Source organism: Paralichthys olivaceus, chromosome 9 (assembly GCF_024713975.1).
Source record: "Paralichthys olivaceus isolate ysfri-2021 chromosome 9, ASM2471397v2, whole genome shotgun sequence".
Lineage (NCBI taxonomy): Eukaryota > Metazoa > Chordata > Actinopteri > Pleuronectiformes > Paralichthyidae > Paralichthys > Paralichthys olivaceus.
The window spans coordinates 15,891,787-15,915,665 of NC_091101.1; the positions used below are offsets into that span (position 1 = coordinate 15,891,787).

The 23,879-nt window shown below is 41.5% G+C and overlaps 1 protein-coding gene across 14 annotated transcripts in view; it reads right to left on the reverse strand.

Annotated features, from left to right (window-relative positions):
* The window catches only part of LOC109642908 (protocadherin alpha-C2-like), a 167,555-nt gene that overhangs the window by 88,840 nt on the left and 54,836 nt on the right, over positions 1-23,879 (reverse strand). The window contains exon 1 of one of the 14 annotated variants that reach the window (XM_069532010.1): positions 21,255-23,750. The exons of 10 other annotated variants lie outside the window; for them this stretch is intronic. In XM_069532010.1, coding sequence (XP_069388111.1) covers positions 21,255-23,630 — 2,376 coding nt within the window. In that variant the 5' untranslated portion in view covers positions 23,631-23,750. Of the gene's footprint in view, positions 1-10,994; positions 13,484-14,510; positions 17,058-17,904; positions 20,439-21,254; positions 23,751-23,879 lie in introns of those variants that run through there. 3 more of the 14 variants (XM_069532015.1, XM_069532016.1, XM_069532014.1) reach the window with 3 other exon arrangements.

Sequence of the window (23,879 nt, forward strand, 5' to 3'; positions counted from 1 at the left end):
TGTATTGACACACAGACACACATACTGCACTGAAGCAGCGAGTAATTTTCATTTTTTGCCACAAGGGGGAGTCTTTTCACCCCTTTCTTTGTTCTCCACAGCAGTTTCCACATGCGCATGCAGGCGGACTCACTGGTGTCAGAGGCAGGGGAAGCTATAAAGCCCTTATATTAGATTAGCACACTCACACACTAGCAGCCTCGGTGTCTGCCACACTTCTCTCCGGAAATGAAAACGTCAACTCGCCCAGATGGAAGAGGAGATGTGGATGTGTCTAACAATATCTGCGTATTCCCATCCGTGCTGATGCATATCAAAACAAAGAGGTGTAGTGAGAGAAATAATTCAATCACACACAGCTGAAAACTGCAGAATACAAGGGATCTTTACTGGAGTACTTGCACATGTTGTCTACGACGTCAAATCGTTTTTGACTTGTGTGTGGAAGAATCTGTATCATCAATATTGTCCTTGCAATAGCACATTATACATGTATGTAGTCTGTGCAATGTCTATTTTTACTTTCTTATCTGTCATGAAGCATTGAATATGCAGCAGGCAGTGCTGCATGTGAAATGCATTGCAGGTGCAGGCAGCCTGCTGCACTAGGGCTTGGCCAATTTCTTTAAAAAAAAAAAGAAAAAAAAAAAAGGGTCTGAATAATAGAGGAGAGTGCTGGCCTGCAGAGGATCAGATCCTGGAAACGGTTGAAATGGTTTTGTAAGGTTGCTCCACTTTTTCATGGAAAGGGAAGATAACTATATATAAAATAATGACTTGCCTACCAATCATTTAAGCTTGTGCTCCATCGCGACCGCTCTCTGAGAATAGCAAACACCATCCACCACTCTCGTCAGCATCAAAACTTAAACAGCTACATGGACGTCAGCCTAGCATGCGTAGTAAAAGAGGCTTCTTATACTGCAGTGAGGATGATGAGTATAGGTCAAGATGCTTTTCAGCTTGTGTGTGAGTTGTATGTTGTGAATTGTGTTAAATGTTAATTAATGTGTTTTTTGAGGTTGACGTTTGTGGTGCTGTTGAATTGTATTTGTTATTCTGAGAGTAAATATTTGACACATAGAAAAGACTGTAAATGAATTTAATAAAATTGTGCTAAGATTAGAGATTTATGGCTTTTATGTGTAACTGTGACAGTTAATGCACAGATGACAGACAAGGTCAAAACAGACACAGAGTAGGCCTACAGAGGTAAAAACATAAAAGCAGCCTGCAGATTATAGTCTGTAATTTGAGGGAAAGTAGCATCCGTACACTGTGTGCTGCTTGACTCTTCACGGCATCATTAAGATGATTCCACCTAATCGCATTAGAGGAGCACCACAGTAGAATTACCACTTTACACAAGCCTTAATCCAGGACAGCTGGGAATGCTGACAGCAGTGGTACAATTGAAACAGTTGCTCTGACAGGAATTTCCCATTCAAAACACCTGAAGAAACATGCACAATGTTTTGTGATTTAAAGCATTTGGTGCCACGAGTAATTACATTATATACATCACATGGACATCTAGTATTTGGTTTAATAACTGCACGGTAACGTTACATTCTGATTGCTTGTCAATATTCATCTTACTATATACACTAGAGAGACACACCGGCACAATTTACTCCAGTTCTCAGTTAGAGGACAAACCAAAGTGAATCTGGATTAGGATGAACATTAGGGAGTAAACAAGAGCTTAGGGAACAATTACACTGCAGTCTTATCACAAAGATCCCCTTAACAGTTGCCTGTAAATAAACCGACCAAACTCCTCATTACTTGGGTGTCATGTTTTTTTTATTTGAACACCTCTGTTGCCTCAATTTTGCTCCTCTTACTCACATTAAGCAGATTTTCACTTTATTATCTGTAATGTGATGCTTAGATTATCTGGCTCAGTATCTAGTCTGGACGACTTAGTTTGGTGTGCATGTATTAATTCAGTTCATCACGTGATACCTGATCTTGTTATCTGCTATGAATCTCTGCTCATATCTAAACCATCAGACTGAGCATAGAGAAAAAGCATGATGTGACACACTGACAGTGGCGCTGAGGCCTGAGCTGAATGATCACATGTTAGTTGAGACACACAAAGACACAGTTTCACCTAAAACTGAATCTAAACTAAAAAAAAGTGTATGCTTCTACAAATTCTGACAGATTAGATAGAGATTTTAGTGTTGGAGTGACACATGTTAAACCTTGACAGTAGATTATGTACACCTTCACACTATCATTCAATATGTGACACAGCAGCATCTACAAGGATTATCATTTGAAAGAGCCTGTTTTTGAAAATCACACTGAGGTCATTTACAGGACACACACGCACACACACACACACACACACACACACACACACACACACACACACACACACACACACACACACACACACACACACAGAGGGTCTTTTGTTTTTTGGCCTGAGGCTGTAAAGATATGGTTGTGCTCCCCATCTCCCTACTTCTGCCTCAGACATGGGGCTGAGAGACAGAGAACAGTGCTGGGACATATTCAGCTCCACTTGCAGCAGTATGAAAGAGGAAGTGCAATTGAGAGGAGAGGCCGTGTCAGAAAGAGAGGGAAGATGAATGACTAAAGCTCTTTTTCCCAACTGCAGCCAAACTAAGAATAGCGGACTCAAATGAAAAAAGGGAGAGATGAGAGAGAACAAGGGAGGGCGTAACCCAGCCTCCAAAAAGGTGTCAGCCATTTTCTACCGGCTTGCAGTCACATGGAGAAACAGGAGGGGGCATCAGAGAGAGCAGCAGCCAGAGGAAATCAGGATGCGTAGGAGGTGGAGAGGGATGAAGAACACAGAAAGGGATTCTTGGTTTAAGAATGAGAATGATGAGATGTAAAAACAATTACAAGGATCTGAGAAACAAGTTAACGCAAAGGAAAAGAATCCAGTAAAAGGTTAAGATGAGAGGGATAGCACGCAGTGTTGTAAAGTGGGGTAGTGATAAGGAGAACAAAAGCAGGGGAGGAGGCGGAGAGAGGGAGATGGAGACAGTCGGCGGGAGGAGAGAGTGGGATATGAGTCAGGCCTACAGCATCATCACTCTTCTTTCACACCCTTGTCTCGTTTTTTTTTCCTTTTCATACTATGCACCCACTTCATAAGATGGTGGGGAACATGGAAGAATATATAGTGATCACCATGCCTGTAAACACACAAACACACACACACACACACACACACACACACAGCTGAAGTGTGTGTGGCTGCAGGACATGATATAAGATAATCTCCCTAATATCGTGATAGAATAATACTCACATTAACCCAAAATGCCCAAGGTCGTGATTTGATTTTTTTAACGACAGATGGTTCATCTAAAAATAAACGCAGCAGACCAACTTTGCAAAATGGAGAGCTAAATGTGGGACGAGATGAGTCACTGTTCGGAACAGCTCACTGGTCCACACTGAAAGGTGATGTTCAGATCCTTTTAAAATAAGAAGAACATTTATAACATGTTTTTTGGCTTTAGCTTTCTAACCAGGCTTTCTCTCTGTCATGTGATCACACACAGTTGATACCAGCACAGTGACTCTGCAGCCCTGAGGGACCATAGATCAATACATTATATTTCTGCTACTGCATAAGCTCAGTGCATCAAGAGAAAGAGTTGTTTCGGAGTAAAACCATCTGTGACATGTGGAAACTTGCACCTTTTTAAAATTTTAACATTTAGGGATGAATAGAAACAAAGAAAATTATGATTTACAGCATACCACTCAGGCTTGTTTGTGTTGATCTAACAGTAATCATGCAATTCTAAACTTATAACATGAAAAGCTGCACATTTTCATGCTTGTCACCTAACAGCAGCAGCATGCGCTTCGCCCAACACAAATATCTCCATGAGCTTACAAAGTTCTGCCCAGTATGACCGGAGCACTCTGCGCACTCAATATTGAAGTAATTAAAAACACTCAAAAAAAGATCCATACAAAACGGTTTCTGTGTTGGTTTTTACACAGTTTAGATGCAGTCAAGTCTGAGCAGATGGAGTAAGTGATTTTGTCTAAAATCTAAACACAAATGACAGAAAATGGCCTGTAACAGACTCTTAATCGAATTATGTCTTATCTCCACTTACAAGTATTAAGTTAGAATATGCAGCTTTGTTTTTTTGAATACCTGAGTAGGAAGAATACACTTGCTATACCATAAGAAATTACCCAGAGTCATTAGTGGGGGCAGGGACAAATAGCCACAGGGGGAGTAGAAACACTGCAGGGGCAGAGTGGATCCTTCTAACAGCCAACATCTGATCCCATCCATGCATGGCCAGAAATAAATACAACATATGGAATTAATCAGACAAGTGCATGGCACGAAGTGTGTGAGCATCTACCACATCTCCACCACAGTGAGCAGTGCAGGGATACTGCTGTAAGAAGGCAATCCTCTTACTAACGGACCGTGTGTCTCCCCTCACCCATTCATACGTCCACTCAGTCAGAGATCACAACCCTAATCCCCTACATCTAGATCTCAGGACACTTCACTGGACGCAATGGCTACTCTATATATGTCTCCACTATAGTTTTCCACTCGATGGAGGGCTGTCTTGCACCCAGCCTTGCGCTGACCCCTCAGTCAGTTCAATCCTCCAGGCAGGCGGTGATGAACTAAGCACATGCAGCAGATGTTGTGGCTGTATGAGCACTGATGCCAACATTAGCAGAGCAGACCCACATCTGTTCTGATCTCTGTTGATTCAGGAAAAAAAGCACAGGGCTAACTGTACTTAACACAGCTACCAAACACAGGTTATTACATCAGACAGACAGACAGACTGACTGACACTATATATACAGTATGGAATACTACATGTTGTTCAGCACCATCATAGTATTCAAATTATTATTCCTGGTGAAATGTTACATGGTCAGATCATTAAAAATGAAGCAAAAGAACACATGGGCATGATGCAGCACCCTGAGCTAAGCTCATATCATCCAGCAAGGATTTGAAATGACACATGAAGATAATGTGTGCAAAGGGTTTTCATTAAGGCAATGTTGTTACTGCTCAAAGAAGTTCGCCTGGCTAACACCCTGGAGAAAGGCCTCAGTGCCTTGATTCAGCTGCAGTTGAGTGAGTCTAAAACGAGAGGAGAAAAATCCAACCTACAGGATTCATCCACATAACCTTGAGTCAATGAACTGAGATGTGATGAAGCTGAGGGCTTATATAACCGGGCAGAGGGGAGAGGAAGAGGGTCAGAGCTGCTTAGAAAATACCAGTCATAGGAGCGATGGAAGTGAGATGAAAAAATAGTTGTACAGACTTTTAAAAAATCGTTACCATGTGCTATGATACAAAAGGTCACGTGTTGGTATTTCTCTTCATTGCCAGGAGAAAACAAAAAACAGGTTTGACCCATATAGCCAGTTTACATCAAAGCCACACATGGCTCTGAACCAGTCTGGTCATAATCTAGAACAGATGATAAGGAGCAGTGCCAGGAAGTCTCAGCCCACAGTTGTGAATTTAGCTCGCAGAGGATTTTTTGGCTCAATGACTGATTTTTTTCCTGTTAGTGAAGAGGCAACAGAAAGCAAAGTATCTGCATGTCACAACAAAGTGTTACACTAATAAGTGTTGACATCATGTGCTTCATTTAGCTCATACAGTACAGAAAACAATAGTGGATACTTTATGTAATTAAATTAACAAGACTCAAAGTCACAACATGTAAATGCACCACTGAGAATAGGTGTGTCTAACTTGATACAGAGAAGGAACATTTCCCCTTTTTGTCCATCCCCTCTCTGCCTCTCTACATTCAACAAACAGCAGTGCAAAGACATGTGCTAACACTTTATTGACAAAATACAAGCTGCACTGCCGCAGTGTCAGAGTTTGCTGAAATTCACAAAACAACCTCCTGATTCACTAAACCCAAGTCCCTTACAGTCTGGGGAGTGGAAGTGCTGATACTGACACACACACACACACACACACACACATAAACAAGGAGAGGTTTATGTGGCCCAACAATAACACCTTAAACATTTATATTCAACAAAATCTCAGTGTAATAGTCACCAACCAAAAAGAAAAAACTATAACCTGTGTCATAGAAATAGAAAATTGTCACAAGCATTCTGAATCCATCTTGTATATTTATATGTCAATAGATGATTGAAATTTGTTTTAACTTGTGTCGTTGAAGAAAGACAGATCTAATTATTTTTGTTCAACTAAAATTCTGTGACTGCTGATACAGTTTCAGAGTTGTTTCTTAAACTATTGTTTCAGTGGCAGGCCTGAGCCACTCTCTTTTTTAATTTTTTTAAGACATATAACTGAAGGGTTTAAATATTACAGATTAACTTTTTTCATGACTGATAACCTGCCTGATAAAAGTTTTAAATCCGCCTAATTTCCACATTGGACACTTGTCATTTTTTTCTCATTTAAGCTACACAAAGCGTAAGGAAATCAAATAACATATTAGTCAATAGGTGGGGCTTATCTTAGTGATGTTCCAATCACAATGTGTGTTAAAGTGACTTTAAAACATTATTGACCTAAACAAGGCTTACAGGTGATAGAAATGAACAGAAAGGTGTTTAACACACAAGCAACAAGAAGAGCAGAACACATGGAAGCTTGATGCACATTGGCAGAGAGACTGGCACAGATGTAAAAACAGAGATCAAACTAACACATAGAGTAACAATTCCTTCATGTAATGAAGTATACTGTATATTGATTGACATGGAATGACTGTGGCTACTGTTGGTCCCAATATTCAATATTACTGAACAGTGACATTACCTTTGTAAGTCAACCCCAAGTGTTTATGTGAATTTTGAACGTTTGGAAGATGACATCTGTGTCAGGCTCAGCTCAGTGGAGAGAGTTTGGTTTAGGCGGGAAGATGCAACTCTGGAATAATGAACAAAGGCATGCTTTAAACAATAGCAGTAGTAGAGGACATGTGATTTGTGGTGCAGGGCTTAGATTGAATTGACTCACTGAGGGTGTGTCTTTGTTTCTATCTGAGAGGGAGCACACTCTCCTCATGCTCTGCTTTCTCCTTCTTTTTTTTCTCCAGTGAATCTGTCTCGCAATAAGGTTGTTTAGACGCACGAGTATGTGCGACGTGTGATGAGGTGTGTGTGAAGTGTGAACATAAATATAGAAGCAGATTCCCTTGTACCGTACCATGTGAGTAAATTAGATTACCATCACTGTCGCTGACCTCAATGTGAGTGGCGCCTCCAACAAAGCTTGAGCAATAAGGGAGAGTGTGCCCCACTGACACACAACAGCACACATGCAGCATCGACAGCCACATCCCTACAGGCATAAGGCACAGCAACGCGGAGCCAAAGAGCATGTGGCAGAAACGAGAGAAGAGAGGGACCACAGAAAAGACAGCAGCAAAAGATGGGGAGATAGAAAAGGGTGGTGAATGAAAGAGGAAACGAAGGACACACACATAAAGCGGGAAAAGGAGGGCAAGAGTGTGGTGGGGGAGGGGGAAACAGCAATTCCAATATGGAGGGTAAGAGTGGAGGAGATGGAGAGGGAAGCTGCAAAAAACAGTGGAGGGAAAAGCAGGGTGCTGTGTGTAACAAAACAGAGCAGAGGCAGATGAGAACAGCAAGTACTGCAGGGAGTGGTATGTTTTAGCATAACAGCAATATTGTACTATCTAAAAACTCATCAGGAAATGACATATCCCCTTGGCACCCAGAAATCTTGAAAGAGCAGATCCTTAGGTGTTATCACAGTGACCTGAAGCTGTAATATTTCTCTAAGTGACAAAGAAAAGCAGATTGATTCTTAAAGCGTCTTCTGTTCACTCTAACAACATATTCTGCATTTTGCAATTACATGCTGGGATATTTCGGACAAAAAAAATGGAATACTTATGGAAGTATAAACATATAAAATATAAAATTGAATCCAGCCTAGATAAAATGTTAAATCAAGTTATCTACATCTAAGGTCTTGTTTATTGTGCAGGTGTCAAGTAATCATGTAATTCATTGGCAGTATTAATAAGTTCATCACTTTATATCTGCACCCTGTAAAAAGAATGTTGCTCTTTCTGGAGCGTATTGGTGAAATGTTCTGAATTAAGATCCTACTCCTGATGTGGCAAAGTCAAACTTGGTTGCTATAGGAATGCTGACAAAAAATGAAACCCAGGAAATCAGAAGGCAGCACTTCAAGTTTGAAGGAAGAGTAAAAAGTGAAATAACGCACATAGAACAATGCTCATGTTTAGAAAGCTTTAAATAAAATGTGAGTAAATAGTTCAGAGGGATCCTTAAAAGGTTGCTAAGGAAAGTCAAAAGGACTAACTCTCTCAAATTGCTGAATTTACAGTTCACACAGTCTGCACTCTGTGAGCAGTTGTGTCTCCTCTCTCCCCCTGACATTAGCCACTGCTCTTATAACCTCGCACCCCATGACACTGAGTCCACTTTAATGAGAAAAAAAAAGCTCTCACTCGCTTAACAAAGACAACATACAGACATGTAAAACACGAGGGTCATTGCACTGTGCAATACAAACACAATTGCATGGATCTTCTGAAGCAGCCAAGCAGACTGACAAGGCCACTAGAGCAAGCAGCCACAACTCCACCAAAGAGAGCATATACACAGGGAAAATACACAGGGAGTATATATGATAAACATGCTGTATTCATAAGCTAGTTTTGAGTCGTATGGGAAGAAGATTTAAAAAAGATTGTTGAATATAGACAATGAGTTGATTTTTCAGTAGCTCAAAGACACATCTATTCTGAATGGCACGAGTTGCAGTTCATCCTTGTCTCATCCATTTTTTCCCTCCAAATGATGCAACCAAAAGTACCATGGCATCCTAATTAAAGCTCCTTACAGTTCAGTAAAAGACACTCAACCAGCTCACAGTGCAACCAGAGAGAAATAATGATCCACCGACATCATCCTTCTCTCTTAATGAGACACAGTCACATCAATAACACTTTTTTTTCTGTGCATCTGCTGTCCAGGCACAGCATAGCACTACTGCAAGAGCACATGATGCCTCACACACACATCAAAAATGCCTTGCATAAAATATTCATACATACAGGCAAAGGGGTAGTTTTTGCTCGTGGAGCAAAGAATAAAACTGGACAGAGGAGCTGCAGCGATAGTGTGACCAGCCTCAACGCCATGAAGCAGAGCTGCTGCTCCACTCTGAATCTGAACTGATCCTTTCTGCGTTCAGACCGCACACTGGTTTCCTCTGCTTTGTATACACACACGTTTGTCTGACAGTCATTTCTATAGGTGGGAAATCTAAGGTTGACCCAGTTGTTTGAGAGAAAAGATTACAATAATATCTAATTAGAAGCTCAACTACGATTCAATATTGTTTCTATATCTGCACCATCTGCTGCCTGATTTAAATAGGGATGTTGTTGACATAATCTGTTTCTTTCTAAATAAACCCATTTTCATTAAATATTGTGAGATGTCTATAGATGAGTTGTACAAAAGCCTCTTCCCCTCCCCCCATACTGCTCTCTCTCTCTATCCCTCCCTCCCTCCTTCATCCTCTTCCGCTGCTGTTGCTAAGAAGGCTCAGTGCATGCTAGTATGTGGAAACCAGTAGACTCCGAGAGGTGGGTCTCCCAGTGCGTTGCTATGGGCAACACACAGTGTTCGACAGAGAATCAGCCAAGAAGCATGTAGACCTTCACACATGTGATACAATATGACCTATTTTTTTGTTGAATAAAAGCGATCATCTGCTCAGGAGCTAGTGTGTGTGTGTGTGTGTGTGTGTGTGTGTGTGTGTGTGTGTGTGTGTGTGTGTGTGTGTGTGTGTGTGTGTGTGTGTGTGTGTGTGTGCATGTGTGCGCATGTGTGCGTGTGTGTGTGTGAGAACTGTATGTAGTTCTTTGCATCACTGTCTAGTAATTTCACTGTTTAAAGCCAGTCAAATTAAAAAAATATAAAATATTTTATTGATCACTGTATTTGCAGTCCTGTAGTGAAGTGCGATGCCTGCTGAAGCACAGTGTCCCAACCCCACCTGACTGGCAGTACATTGTGATTCACTGCACACAATCCGCAGGCTCTCTCTCCCCCTCTCCCTGTCATAGCTCCAGCCATTCATGGCCCATTGAATCACCTCCACTACATCAGCGAGCACAGACCTCAACTTACATTGTGAGCCGGCCAGTCGCTGTCTGTGTTCACACGCAAATGGATAGGCACAGAAAAAAAAAATCGGAAACATGTCAAAGAGCATGTGATCTACACAGACCACAATTCATGTGATCTCTGTTGAATAGAAAATATATAGGTTATGTCTTCTTCAAATAACTGTCAGGATATTTAGCAACTGAAAAAGCAGAGACATGGAAGGCAGATGCAGTCAATCAAATGATGCATATGTTAGGGAAGGCTGTGACAGATATTGTCACACTCATATATTTGCAAATAAGATAAAGATTAACACAGTACCCACAGGAATAGACTAAACTTTTTTAAGAACTGAACATAAACCTCTCCTTCATAGATCTGCTGAACTGAAGCATTCATTACACAAGCACACACAGTCTGAAATAGGCACTTTCCATTTTAAATTATTAATAGTCACATCGGTCAGTGGACTGAACATAAAATTCCAGAAAGTCTGAAAATAGAAAGCAGACTGAGATGTAGAGGACAGAAGAAGTTTGATTATTACTGCATAGAGTAACATCTCCCTCATTTATTGAGATTAGACACAACATGGTATCTTCAGTGGGAACCAACCACACAACCACCTGTAATCCAATAACTCAATTTTTAAAAGAACACACAACCTCCTCATTTCACTTGATTATGAATTAGAGTCAATTTGTCAAAGCTGTTCTGGTGTTGTTGAGTATTTTAGCCCTTAAATCATTAGGGACTGCATCTCATGGGTCAGTAGCCCTCATACCAGAACACACCTGACATAAAGGACTTTTTCTTACCTCTCCAGATGTCCCCCTCCTGTCAGGCAGCACTAGTGTATTGGCATGGCTTCCTGGGACTATAGTAGATCCTATACTCATCCTGGGTCCAACTAACATGTAGCGTTTGTCTCCAGATCTGTACTGGATGCTGTGACACAGTGTCCCATCATAATTGGGCTCTTGTAGATATTTAGAAGTGAAGTCTGTGGACTTTGAGCACTGCATTGAAATCAGCACAATGATACTGATGAGAAAAAGAGCTGAAACTGAGCCCAAAGTTATCATCAGGTAAAAAGTCACATTATTGTCCTCATCTGCTTTTGTTGAACTTTTCACATCAGAAGCTGCAAACGCTTCTTTGGGCTCCACAACTTTGACAATAACAGTAGCTGTTGCTGAGAGTGACACGTTCCCATTGTCTTTGACCAGTATGAGCAGTTTGTGCTCAGCCTCGTCTGTCTCTGTGAATGAGCGAAGTGTTCTGATCTGTCCTGTATAGCGGTCCAAACCAAAGAGACTGTGGTCAGTAACTTCCTGCAGTGAAAACAGTAACCAGCCGTTATATCCTATATCAGCGTCATAGGCTCTGACTTTAGTCACCAAGTGTCCTGCGTTCACATTGCGGGGAATCTCCTCCACACCTTCAGCAGAACCGTTGGAGCTGACTGGATACAGGATGACTGGAGCGTTGTCGTTCTGATCCAGAATGAACACGTTCACTGTGACGTTGCTGCTCAGTGACGGAGTTCCAGAATCTGACGCGACAACGTGGAACTGGAAAGTTTTCACTGTTTCAAAGTCGAAACTTTTTAGTGCCACGATGTCTCCGTTCTCAGAGTTTATATTTAAAAACTGACCAACACTGTCTCCCCTGCTTTCCCGCTGAATGTGATACGAAATACGCGCGTTCTCACCGTCGTCTAGATCAGATGCTGTGACAGAAAAGATCGGGGCTACTCCGTCATTATTTTCTGTAATGTAAAACGTATACGGACTCACTGAGAACTGTGGTACATTATCGTTCTTATCTGACACGACAACAGTTATTGTCTTTTCAGATGAGAGCGGTGGCTCACCGGTGTCTTTTGCAACAATTGTAAGTTCATAAGAAAACTTTTCTTCTCTGTCGAGTTTGGACTTGGTCACTATGGCGTACATATAATCTTGCAGGGATGGAGAAATAGCGAAAGGAGCATCCTCGCGTATAAAGCAAGAAACTTTTCCATTGAGGCCTGAATCCAAATCATTGACACTGATCAAAGCTACTGTTGTTCCGGTTCTACAGTCCTCGGGAACTGATTTGGAAAATGACGTGATTTCAATCTGTGGAGGATTATCATTTAGGTCGATTACCTTTATTATCACAGTTTTGTCAGTGGACAAAGGAATTGATCCTTTATCTGAGGCTTGTATGTCAATTTCATAGCTTTTCTTCTCTTCATAATCAATCACACCTATCACTTTAATTTCTCCAGTCTCTGCGTCTATGGTAAATAGTTTTTGCACATTTAAATCCACTTCTTTGCCAAATGAGTAAACGATTTCGCTGTTCGCACTCGCATCCACATCTGTCGCATTAACCTGTATAACTAACGTGCCAGGGGTGGTGTTTTCATTTAATATAGCAGAATATGTATCTTGTGTAAAAACTGGCGAATTATCGTTAACATCTAGCACCTCAATCAGTATTTCTATTGTTCCAGAGCGCGCCGGTCTCCCACCATCAATAGCTGAAAGCAGAAGCTTGTGTTCCCTCGCAGCCTCTCTGTCTAACTGCTTCTGTAAAACCAGGAAAGGCATTTTACGGTCTTCGCCTCGCTCCTTAACCTCCAAACGAAAGTGGTCATTGTGACTCAGTTTGTACTGCTGAACAGAAAACTGACCACCGTCTGGGTCGCGGGCGGGTTGCAGCTGGAACCTTGCGCCCGGTAACGTCGATTCAAATATCTGCAGCCGTTTCTCTTTCTCTGGAAAAACGGGGGAGTGGTCGTTCACATCCAGCACCTCTATGGCCACATAATGGATTTCCAGCGGGTTTTCCAGTACCGTTTTAAGGTTGATCACACACGCATCGCTTCGTTCACAAATCTCTTCCCTGTCCACTTTCCTACTGACGTACAGAATGCCGTCGTCTCCGTTCAGGTGGAAAAGCGGTTCCGATGAACTGCCGACAATACGATACTCTCTGTCTTTCAGCGTCGCCTTGTCAATTCCCAAGTCTTTTGCTAGGTTTCCCACAACACTTCCTTCTTTAACCTCTTCGGAGACGGAATATCTAATCTGAGCTGAGGCTTCGCTCCATAATGTCATCAATGCCACCATGTAGGTGACGCATCTCCATCGCTCTATCCACGCCTGTCGTCCGCTTGGTTCCATGATGTGCAAATAGACAGACAAAAATAATAACTCCGGACTTTAAACTAGTGTAATAAGGAAATAATATACCGCGTTATGCGTTTGGCAACTGTGCTCCATCGCCAATCACTGCCGGGAATGATATGGCGCTAGTTTCGTGTTCAAGCCTTTTTAATACCAAAAACAGGGCTGGACATGGAGACAAAACTGTGTGAGAGACACTATTTGACAATATACCGACACCATGCGACCCACAACGTTATTGCAGTACTGTTAATCTAAAATATAGTGATTTAAAAAAACAAACAACGCAGCAATGAAAACAATAGCCAAGGGGGACAGAAGTTTGGTGTTATGAGAAATTAATGAGCAATAATTTCTATGAATCAACAGACTGGAGGCACACTCTCAGTTCCCTCTTTAAAAGATTGTTATTTTAAAGAATCTACGCTACACGGTCCTCAGGTGTTGACATTTTCAAGAGAAGTGGAAGAACTTTCAGCACCATGGATAGCGACGCACCTGGCTGCACTCAGACATAACAACTGAGGCTCCAGTGAAACATAATGCCTGCGTTCTTAAATGTTACTAAGAAGGCTTTTACTATGCCCAGCTAACCACTATTAAGTACACAGGCCAATGTGTTTATGCAAAACACAAATAAACATATCAGCAATAGACAAGACACAGACATATCATTCTGTTTCCAAAAGAAATCTGTACCGACCATGTTAGTGTTTTAAATTTTCAACAACTGCCTTCAGCATGTTCAAACATTGGTGGTGCAATTTGCCATTGGAATTAATCGTCATTGGGGTAAAATACACCAATTTATCAAGCAACATGTTCAAAAGAAGAGCATGAAATAGGAAGAACCTTTTTGACAAATGTGTATTAATTGTTGTTACTTTTCCTGGATCTCTTGAAGGACATAACAGCATTAAGGTCTGCGATTCCCGAAATCAATTCACCATTTTGAAACCAAATGAACAACCACCTGTAAACGATCAAGTAAACTCAGCAGTAGATCAAAAACACAAAACCTCCCCATTTCCTTCATGTTTCTATTGTTATTTTCTGCTCAGCTGTTTGGAAAAGGAGTGTGATGATTTCATATTTTTGGCAAATGTATATTTATGATGTGCATCTCTGCCCTGATAAAAAAGCTACATTTCTTACCTCTCCAGAAGTCCCTCTTCTGTCAGGCAGCACTAGAGTATTGGCATGGCTTCCTGGGACTATAGTAGATCCTATACTCATCCTGGGTCCAACTAACATGTAGCGTTTGTCTCCAGATCTGTACTGGATGCTGTGACACAGTGTCCCATCATAATTGGGCTCTTGTAGATATTTAGAAGTGAAGTCTGTGGACTTTGAGCACTGCATTGAAATCAGCACGATGACACTGATGAGAAAAAGAGCTGAAACTGAGCCCAAAGTTATCATCAGGTAAAAAGTCACATTATTGTCCTCATCTGCTTTTGTTGAACTTTTCACATCAGAAGCTGCAAAAGCTTCTTTGGGCTCCACAACTTTGACAATGACAGTAGCTGTTGCTGAGAGTGACACGTTCCCATTGTCTTTGACCAGTATGAGAAGTTTGTGCTCAGCCTCGTCTGTCTCTGTGAATGAGCGAAGTGTTCTGATCTGTCCTGTATAGCGGTCCAAACCAAAGAGACTGTGGTCAGTAACTTCCTGCAGTGAAAACAGTAACCAGCCGTTATATCCTATATCAGCGTCATAGGCTCTGACTTTAGTCACCAAGTGTCCTGCGTTCACATTGCGGGGAATCTCCTCCACACCTTCAGCAGAACCGTTGGAGCTGACTGGATACAGGATGACTGGAGCGTTGTCGTTCTGATCCAGAATGAACACGTTCACTGTGACGTTGCTGCTCAGTGACAGAGTTCCAGAATCTGACGCTACAACGTGGAACTTGAACGTTTTGACTGTTTCAAAGTCGAAACTTTTTAGCGCCATGATGTCTCCGTTCTCAGAGTTAATATTTAGAAATGAAGTCAGTTTATTATCTTCACTTCCATCTCTGAGAATGTGATAAGAAATATGTGCATTCTCATTCTCATCAGCATCAAAAGCTTTGACAGAAAACACAGAGGTGCCTGGATTGTTACTCTCTGTGACATAGAAAGTATAGGGGCTCAGTGAAAACTCTGGACTGTTGTCATTCACATCTGACACCACAACACTTATTGTCTTCTCAGATGATAATGGAGGTTGACCAGCATCTTTTGCAGTTATTGTCAGGTCATAATGTGACTGTTTCTCTCTGTCCAGAGGGGATTTGGTTACTAATGAATACATTTTATCTTGTAAAGATGGTGATAAAGTGAAAGGAACATTCTCACCGATGGAGCAAATAACTTTTCCATTCAGACCAGAGTCCAAGTCATTTACACTGATCAGAGCAACTGTAGTTCCAGGTCTGGAGTCTTCAGGGATGGAGCTTGAAAGTGAGGTCACCTCAATCTCAGGTGCATTGTCATTCACATCAACTATCTTGATAATGACACTTTTTTCTGTAGCCAGTGGAGCAAAACCTTTATCTGATGCTTGAATTTCAATGTCATATTTGTCTTTCTCCTCATAGTCTATTGAACCTTTCACAAGTATCTCGCCTGTTGATGGATTTATATCAAACAATTTTAATAACTTCTGATTGATACTGTTGGTAAAGGAGTAAACTACTTCTCCATTTGATCCTTCATCTTTGTCAGTTGCATTCACTTGTATGACTGTTGTTCCAACTGGAGTGTTTTCATTGAGCATTACAGAATAAACATCTTTCGTGAAAACAGGAGCGTTATCATTTATATCTAAAACATTTACTAGAATATTCATTTTACCAGATTTCGGAGGTTTACCTCCATCCAGTGCAGTCAATATTAAGGAATGGCTCCCTGCAGTTTCCCTGTCCAAAGATTTTTGAATTACTAATATTGGTATTTTACCATCGTCTCCTTTATCCTTAACTTCCAAACGGAAATTATCATTGTCTGTAAGTTTATAATGTTGCACGGAAAAATGACCACTGTCTGAATCACGCGATGCTTTTAGCTGAATACGTACTCCGGGTAACACAGACTCTGAAATCTCTAACGTTGTTTCTGTCTCTGGGAAAGTGGGAGAGTGATCATTTATATCCAGTACCTCCACTCCCACATAGTGAACCTCCAGTGGGTTTTCTAACACGGTTTTTAGATTGATTAAACACGTATTGCTCTGCGCGCACACCTCCTCTCTGTCAATCTTCCGGCTCACATACAGGATGCCATCGTTCTGATTTACATGGAAAAGAGGATCCGCGTTACTGGAGACAATGCGATACTTCCTCTCTCTCAGCGTGTTCTTATCTAATCCAAGATCCTTTGCGATATTTCCAACCACAGTTCCTTCGTTTACTTCCTCGGGGACTGAATAGCGTATTTGTGCCGCGGCCACGCTCCACAAAAGAACCACAACCAAGCAGCTGATCAAATATCCATGCGCTGTTCGCCCCTCGCGTCTTCTTTGTTCCATCGTAACAAACGTATCCGTCAAAAATCCCTCAGATAAACGATCACTTCGTTATACTGGCAACTTCAGACTCTTGCATGTGTGAAAATGTTCATCCTCTTCCAACAACGACAGACATGATGGGGAACAGTTTTTACAAAGGCAGCGGTAAGCTCAGAAACGACTGCATCGGCTGGAGGACTCCCGAAAGAGGTGGAACCAGAGCTCCACGATAACGAGCTCGTGCTGGACTGCTTTTTGATGTTACACTGACACCATGCGATTTAAATTCTTGCAGCAAAAAATCAAAAGCCACCGGTACTTCAACCGAACTGCGTTTTTGTGCAGTAAAGATGTGTCCAAATAGAGGTCGATTTAAATATTTGTAGTGGCTGCATTCTGACAGCACAGCACACACATTTAATAAAGACATAGAGGGAAGCCTCTTAGAAGGTTGAGAGGAGTCTACATGAAACCTTAAAATACATTTATATTACAACATCAAGTGGCACAATTTAAAATACTTTGATACAGTTAGTAATCAGTTTGACAGTTTTTGAACACCGGATAACCTGAGCTCTCACATTCAGCACCATGGACAGCGACCAAACCAACTGAGTTTAGATCTGTCCACCTGCATTTGATGATAGTGTTCAATTTCAAGTTTTAATTGTTTACAAACCTATGACGTCTAAATGTTTTTTTCACTGAATGTGACCGTATGCATGATTAACTTTGCAGAAAGCATTTCATTAGAAAAATCTCATACATGTGAAAACTTCATTAAATGACACTGTGCAGAGAGAAAGCTCAATACTACAGTCCTCACCTCCGTCTGAAAGATTTCATTTAGATATTGACCAAGAATGAGACTGCAAAAAACAACGCTGTCGCCAAAACTTAGTCCAAAAGGCACATGAAGTCATAACTGTCAGGGTAAACCAAAGCCAGCAGATCCAATGCCATACTATGAGAAATCTCACTCAATGACACAGAGTTGATGTTTTGCAGACAAATAACACATTTAGTCACCTCACAATTTCCACTGAAGTAATCTTACCTCTCCAGAAGTCCCTCTCCTGTCAGGCAGCACTAGAGTATTGGCATGGCTTCCTGGGACTATAGTAGATCCTATACTCATCCGTGGTCCAACTAACATGTAGCGTTTGTCTCCAGATCTGTACTGGATGCTGTGACACAGTGTCCCATCATAATTGGGCTCTTGTAGATATTTAGAAGTGAAGTCTGTGGACTTTGAGCACTGCATTGAAATCAGCACGATGATACTGATGAGAAAAAGAGCTGAAACTGAGCCCAAAGTTATCATCAGGTAAAAAGTCACATTATTGTCCTCATCTGCTTTTGTTGAACTTTTCACATCAGAAGCTGCAAAAGCTTCTTTGGGCTCCACAACTTTGACAATGACAGTAGCTGTTGCTGAGAGTGACACGTTCCCATTGTCTTTGACCAGTATGAGCAGTTTGTGCTCAGCCTCGTCTGTCTCTGTGAATGAGCGAAGTGTTCTGATCTGTCCTGTATAGCGGTCCAAACCAAAGAGACTGTGGTCAGTAACTTCCTGCAGTGAAAACAGTAACCAGCCGTTATATCCTATATCAGCGTCATAGGCTCTGACTTTAGTCACCAAGTGTCCTGCGTTCACATTGCGGGGAATCTCCTCCACACCTTCAGCAGAACCGTTGGAGCTGACTGGATACAGGATGACTGGAGCGTTGTCGTTCTGATCCAGAATGAACACGTTCACTGTGACGTTGCTGCTCAGTGACGGAGTTCCAGAATCTGAGGCAACAACGTGGAACTTGAACGTTTTCACTGTTTCAAAGTCGAAACTTTGTAGAGCCATGATGTCTCCGTTCTCAGAGTTAATATTTAGAAATGAAGTCAGTTTATTATCTTCACTTCCATCTCTGAGAATGTGATAAGAAATATGTGCATTCTCATTCTCATCAGCATCAAAAGCTTTGACAGAAAACACAGAGGTGCCTGGATTGTTACTCTCTGTGACATAGAAAGTATAGGGGCTCAGTGAAAACTCAGGACTGTTGTCATTCACATCTGACACCACAACACTTATTGTCTTCTGAGATGATAATGGAGGTTGACCAGCGTCTTTTGCAGTTATTGTCAGGTCATAATGTGACTGTTTCTCTCTGTCCAGAGGGGATTTGGTTACTAATGAATACATTTTATCTTGTAAAGATGGTGATAAAGTGAAAGGAACATTCTCAACTATGGAGCAAATAACTTTTCCATTCAGACCAGAGTCCAAGTCATTTACACTGATCAGAGCAACTGTAGTTCCAGGTCTGGAGTCTTCAGGGATGGAGCTTGAAAATGAGGTGACCTCAATCTCAGGTGCATTGTCATTCACATCAACTATCTTGATAATGACACTTTTTTGAGTGGATAGAGGAACAAGACCTTTATCTGATGCTTGGATTTCAATTTCATATTTATCCTTTTCCTCAAAGTTGATTAATCCCTTGACAGTTATTTCACCTGTCGATGGATTAATATCAAAAAGCTTCAAGAACCTAGGATTAACGATACTGCTAAATGAAAAAAATATCTCTCCGCCAGGTCCATCGTCTACATCAGTTGCGTTCACTTGTATGACTGTTGTTCCAATAGGGGCATTCTCATCGAGCATCACAGAATAAACGTCCTGAGAGAAAACCGGAGCATTATCATTTATATCTAAAACTTTTACTAGAATATTAATTTCTCCAGATTTTGGAGGTTTTCCTCCATCCAGTGCAGTCAGCACCAACGAGTGACTTCCTGCTGTCTCTCTATCCAAAGATTTTTGGACAATTAAAATAGGTATTTTACCATCTTCTCCTTTATCTTTAACTTCCAGGCGGAAGTGATCGTTTGGGCTGAGTCTATATTGCTGAACAGAAAATGCTCCACCGTCTGGATCTCGAGCGGGTTGCAGAGGAGTACGCACTCCCGGTAACACAGATTCTGGAATCTCTAACGTTTTGTCTTCATCTGGGAAAGTGGGAGAGTGATCATTTATATCCAGCACCTCCACTCCCACATAGTGAACCTCCAGTGGGTTTTCTAACACGGTTTTTAGATTGATTAAACACGTACTGCTCTGCGCGCACACCTCCTCTCTGTCAATCTTGCGGCTCACATACAGGATGCCATCGTTCTGATTTACATGGAAAAGAGGATCCGCGTTACTGGAGACAATGCGATACTTCCTCTCTCTCAGCGTGTTCTTATCTAATCCAAGATCCTTTGCGATATTTCCAACCACAGTTCCTTCGTTTACCTCCTCGGGGACTGAATATCGTATTTGTGCCGCGGCCACGCTCCACAAAAGCACTGCAACCAAGCAGCTGATCAAATATCCATGCGCTGTTCGCCCCTCGCGTCTTCTTTGTTCCATCGTAACACACGTATCCGTCAAAAATCCCTCAGATAAACAACCACTTCTTTATACTGACAACATCCAACTCTTAGACGTGTTGAAATGTTCCTCCTCTTCCAAAAACGACAGACATGACGGGGAACAGTTTTTACCAAGGCAGCGGTAAGCTCAGAAACGACTGCATCGGCTGGAGGACTCCCGAAAGAGGTGGAACCAGTGCGCCACGAAAACGAGCTCGTGCTCGGCTGCTTTTTGATGTTACACTGACACCATGCGATATACATTCTCGCAGCAACAATCAAAAACCATTGGTTGCCTGTTGTGGGGGTTTTTTGCAACGAAAGAGTGCACAAATAGCGAGTTAGTGGCTGCTTTCTGTCAGCACAAATCCTTTGATATAAATGTGGAGGAAAGCTTCTCAAAATGCTTTAGGAGTCTACATACCATCTAGATGTAGTCAAATCGTAATATCCAGTGGTATGAGTAAGAACAGTGGGACACAGCATGGTTTTACAGTATACTTTCAGTTTCTGAACACAGAGTGGTTAATGTGAGCACTCGTGTTCAGCACCATGGCCAGCGACCGAAACTAACTTAAAAGCTTTCAACTTCATTTAATATCAGTGTTCAATTCCAAGTTTTAATTGTTTACAAGCCTATTACATATAAAACGATATTTCACTGGAAATGCAACTATACTTATTGTTCACTTTCCAAAAGGCATTCCATTATTACAACAGCAAACATGTAGAAACTCCCATAAGTGAAACTGTGCAAAGAACAAACTCAATAGTTGATTCCTCACCTTCATCTGAAAGCATTGATAGAGATATTCATAAATATTGCGACTAAAAACAATCAAAACTGAGTTCAAAAAAGGACATGAAGTTGCAATTGCTAGTAAAGATCAAAGCCTCGAAAATCCAGAGTCATATTATGCAAAGTCTTACTCAATGAGACAAAGATGATGTTTTGCAGAACAATAACAATTTCCACTGAAGTAATCTTACCTCTCCAGAAGTCCCCCTCCTGTCAGGCAGCACTAGAGTATTGGCATGGCTTCCTGGGACTATAGTAGATCCTATACTCATCCTGGGTCCAACTAACATGTAGCGTTTGTCTCCAGATCTGTACTGGATGCTGTGACACAGTGTCCCATCATAATTGGGCTCTTGTAGATATTTAGAAGTGAAGTCTGTGGACTTTGAGCACTGCATTGAAATCAGCACGATGATACTGATGAGAAAAAGAGCTGAAACTGAGCCCAAAGTTATCATCAGGTAAAAAGTCACATTATTGTCCTCATCTGCTTTTGTTGAACTTTTCACATCAGAAGCTGCAAAAGCTTCTTTGGGCTCCACAACTTTGACAATGACAGTAGCTGTTGCTGAGAGTGACACGTTCCCATTGTCTTTGACCAGTATGAGCAGTTTGTGCTCAGCCTCGTCTGTCTCTGTGAATGAGCGAAGTGTTCTGATCTGTCCTGTATAGCGGTCCAAACCAAAGAGACTGTGGTCAGTAACTTCCTGCAGTGAAAACAGTAACCAGCCGTTATATCCTATATCAGCGTCATAGGCTCGGACTTTAGTCACCAAGTGTCCTGCGTTCACATTGCGGGGAATCTCCTCCACACCTTCAGCAGAACCGTTGGAGCTGACTGGATACAGGATGACTGGAGCGTTGTCGTTCTGATCCAGAATGAACACGTTCACTGTGACGTTGCTGCTCAGTGACAGAGTTCCAGAATCTGACGCTACAACGTGGAACTGGAAAGTTTTGACTGTTTCAAAGTCGAAACTTTTTAGAGCCATGATGTCTCCGTTCTCAGAGTTAATATTTAGAAATGAAGTCAGTTTATTATCTTCACTTCCATCTCTGAGAATATGATAAGAAATATGTGCATTCTCATTCTCATCAGCATCAAAAGCTTTGACAGAAAACACAGAGGTGCCTGGATTGTTACTCTCTGTGACATAGAAAGTATAGGGGCTCAGTGAAAAGTCAGGACTGTTGTCATTCACATCTGACACCACAACATTTATTGTCTTCTCAGATGATAATGGAGGTTGACCAGCGTCTTTCGCAGTTATTGTCAGGTCATAATGTGACTGTTTCTCTCTGTCCAGAGGGGATTTGGTTACTAATGAATACATTTTATCTTGTAAAGATGGTGATAAAGTGAAAGGAACATTCTCAACTATGGAGCAAATAACTTTTCCATTCAGACCAGAGTCCAAGTCATTTACACTGATCAGAGCAACTGTAGTTCCAGGTCTGGAGTCTTCAGGGATGGAGCTCGAAAATGAGGTGACCTCAATCTCAGGTGCATTGTCATTCACATCAACTATCTTGATAATGACACTTTTTTCTGTAGTTAGGGGAGCAAAACCTTTATCTGAAGCCTCAATTTCAATTTCATATCTATCCTTCTCTTCATAGTCGATTAAACCTTTAACAGTTATTTCACCTGTTAATTGACTAATATCAAAAAGGTTTAATATGTTTTGATTCATACTGCTGCTAAACGAAAAAAACACATCTCCGTTTGATCCTTCATCTTTGTCAGTTGCATTCACTTGTATGACTGTTGTTCCGACTGGAGCATTTTCATTCAGCATTACAGAATAAACATCATTAGTGAAAACAGGAGCGTTATCATTCACATCTAGAACATTTACTAAAATATTCATATCGCCGGATTTCGGGGGTTTACCTCCATCCAGTGCAGTCAGTATTAAGGAATGGCTTCCTGCAGTTTCCCTGTCCAAAGATTTTTTAACGACTAATACTGGTATTTTACCATCGTCTCCTTTATCTTTAACTTCCAAACGAAAATGATCGTTTTGGCTGAGTTTATATTGTTGCACTGAAAAATGACCACTGTCTGGATCCCGTGATGCTTTGAGCTGAAATCGAGCTCCGGGTAACACGGACTCTGAAATCTCCAGCCTTTTGTCTTTCTCTGGGAAACTGGGAGAGTGATCATTTATATCCAGCACCTCCACTCCCACGTAGTGAACCTCCAGTGGGTTTTCTAACACGGTTTTTAGATTAATTAAACACGTACTGCTCTGAGCGCACACCTCCTCTCTGTCAATCTTCCGGCTCACATACAGGATACCATCGTTCTGATTTACATGGAAAAGAGGATCCGCGTTACTGGAGACAATGCGATACTTCCTCTCTTTCAGCGTGTTCTTATCTAATCCAAGATCCTTTGCGACATTGCCAACCACAGTTCCTTCGTTTACTTCCTCGGGGATTGAATAGCGTATTTGCGCCGATGTTCCGCTCCACAAAAGCGCCGCAACCAAGCAGCTGATCAAATATCCACGTTCCCCTCGAGGCTTGAATCTTCTTTGTTCCATGGTTAAAACCGAAATCATCGTTAATCCATCACAAGGACAAAAACCACGTTTTATAAACAGAATCCAACACGTCGATACATAAACACGTCTAGTCTCCACCTACACAGGCAGAAATGGTGGCGGACAATGCGAACTGAACAAGCTAATGTTCAAGTGAAAATTGTATCAAGAGGCGGAACCAAAATGCAACGAGGACAAGCCGCTGTTATGTTGACTTTTAACATTACACTGACACCATGCGACACATCCTCTCTATGCAAGGGAAGG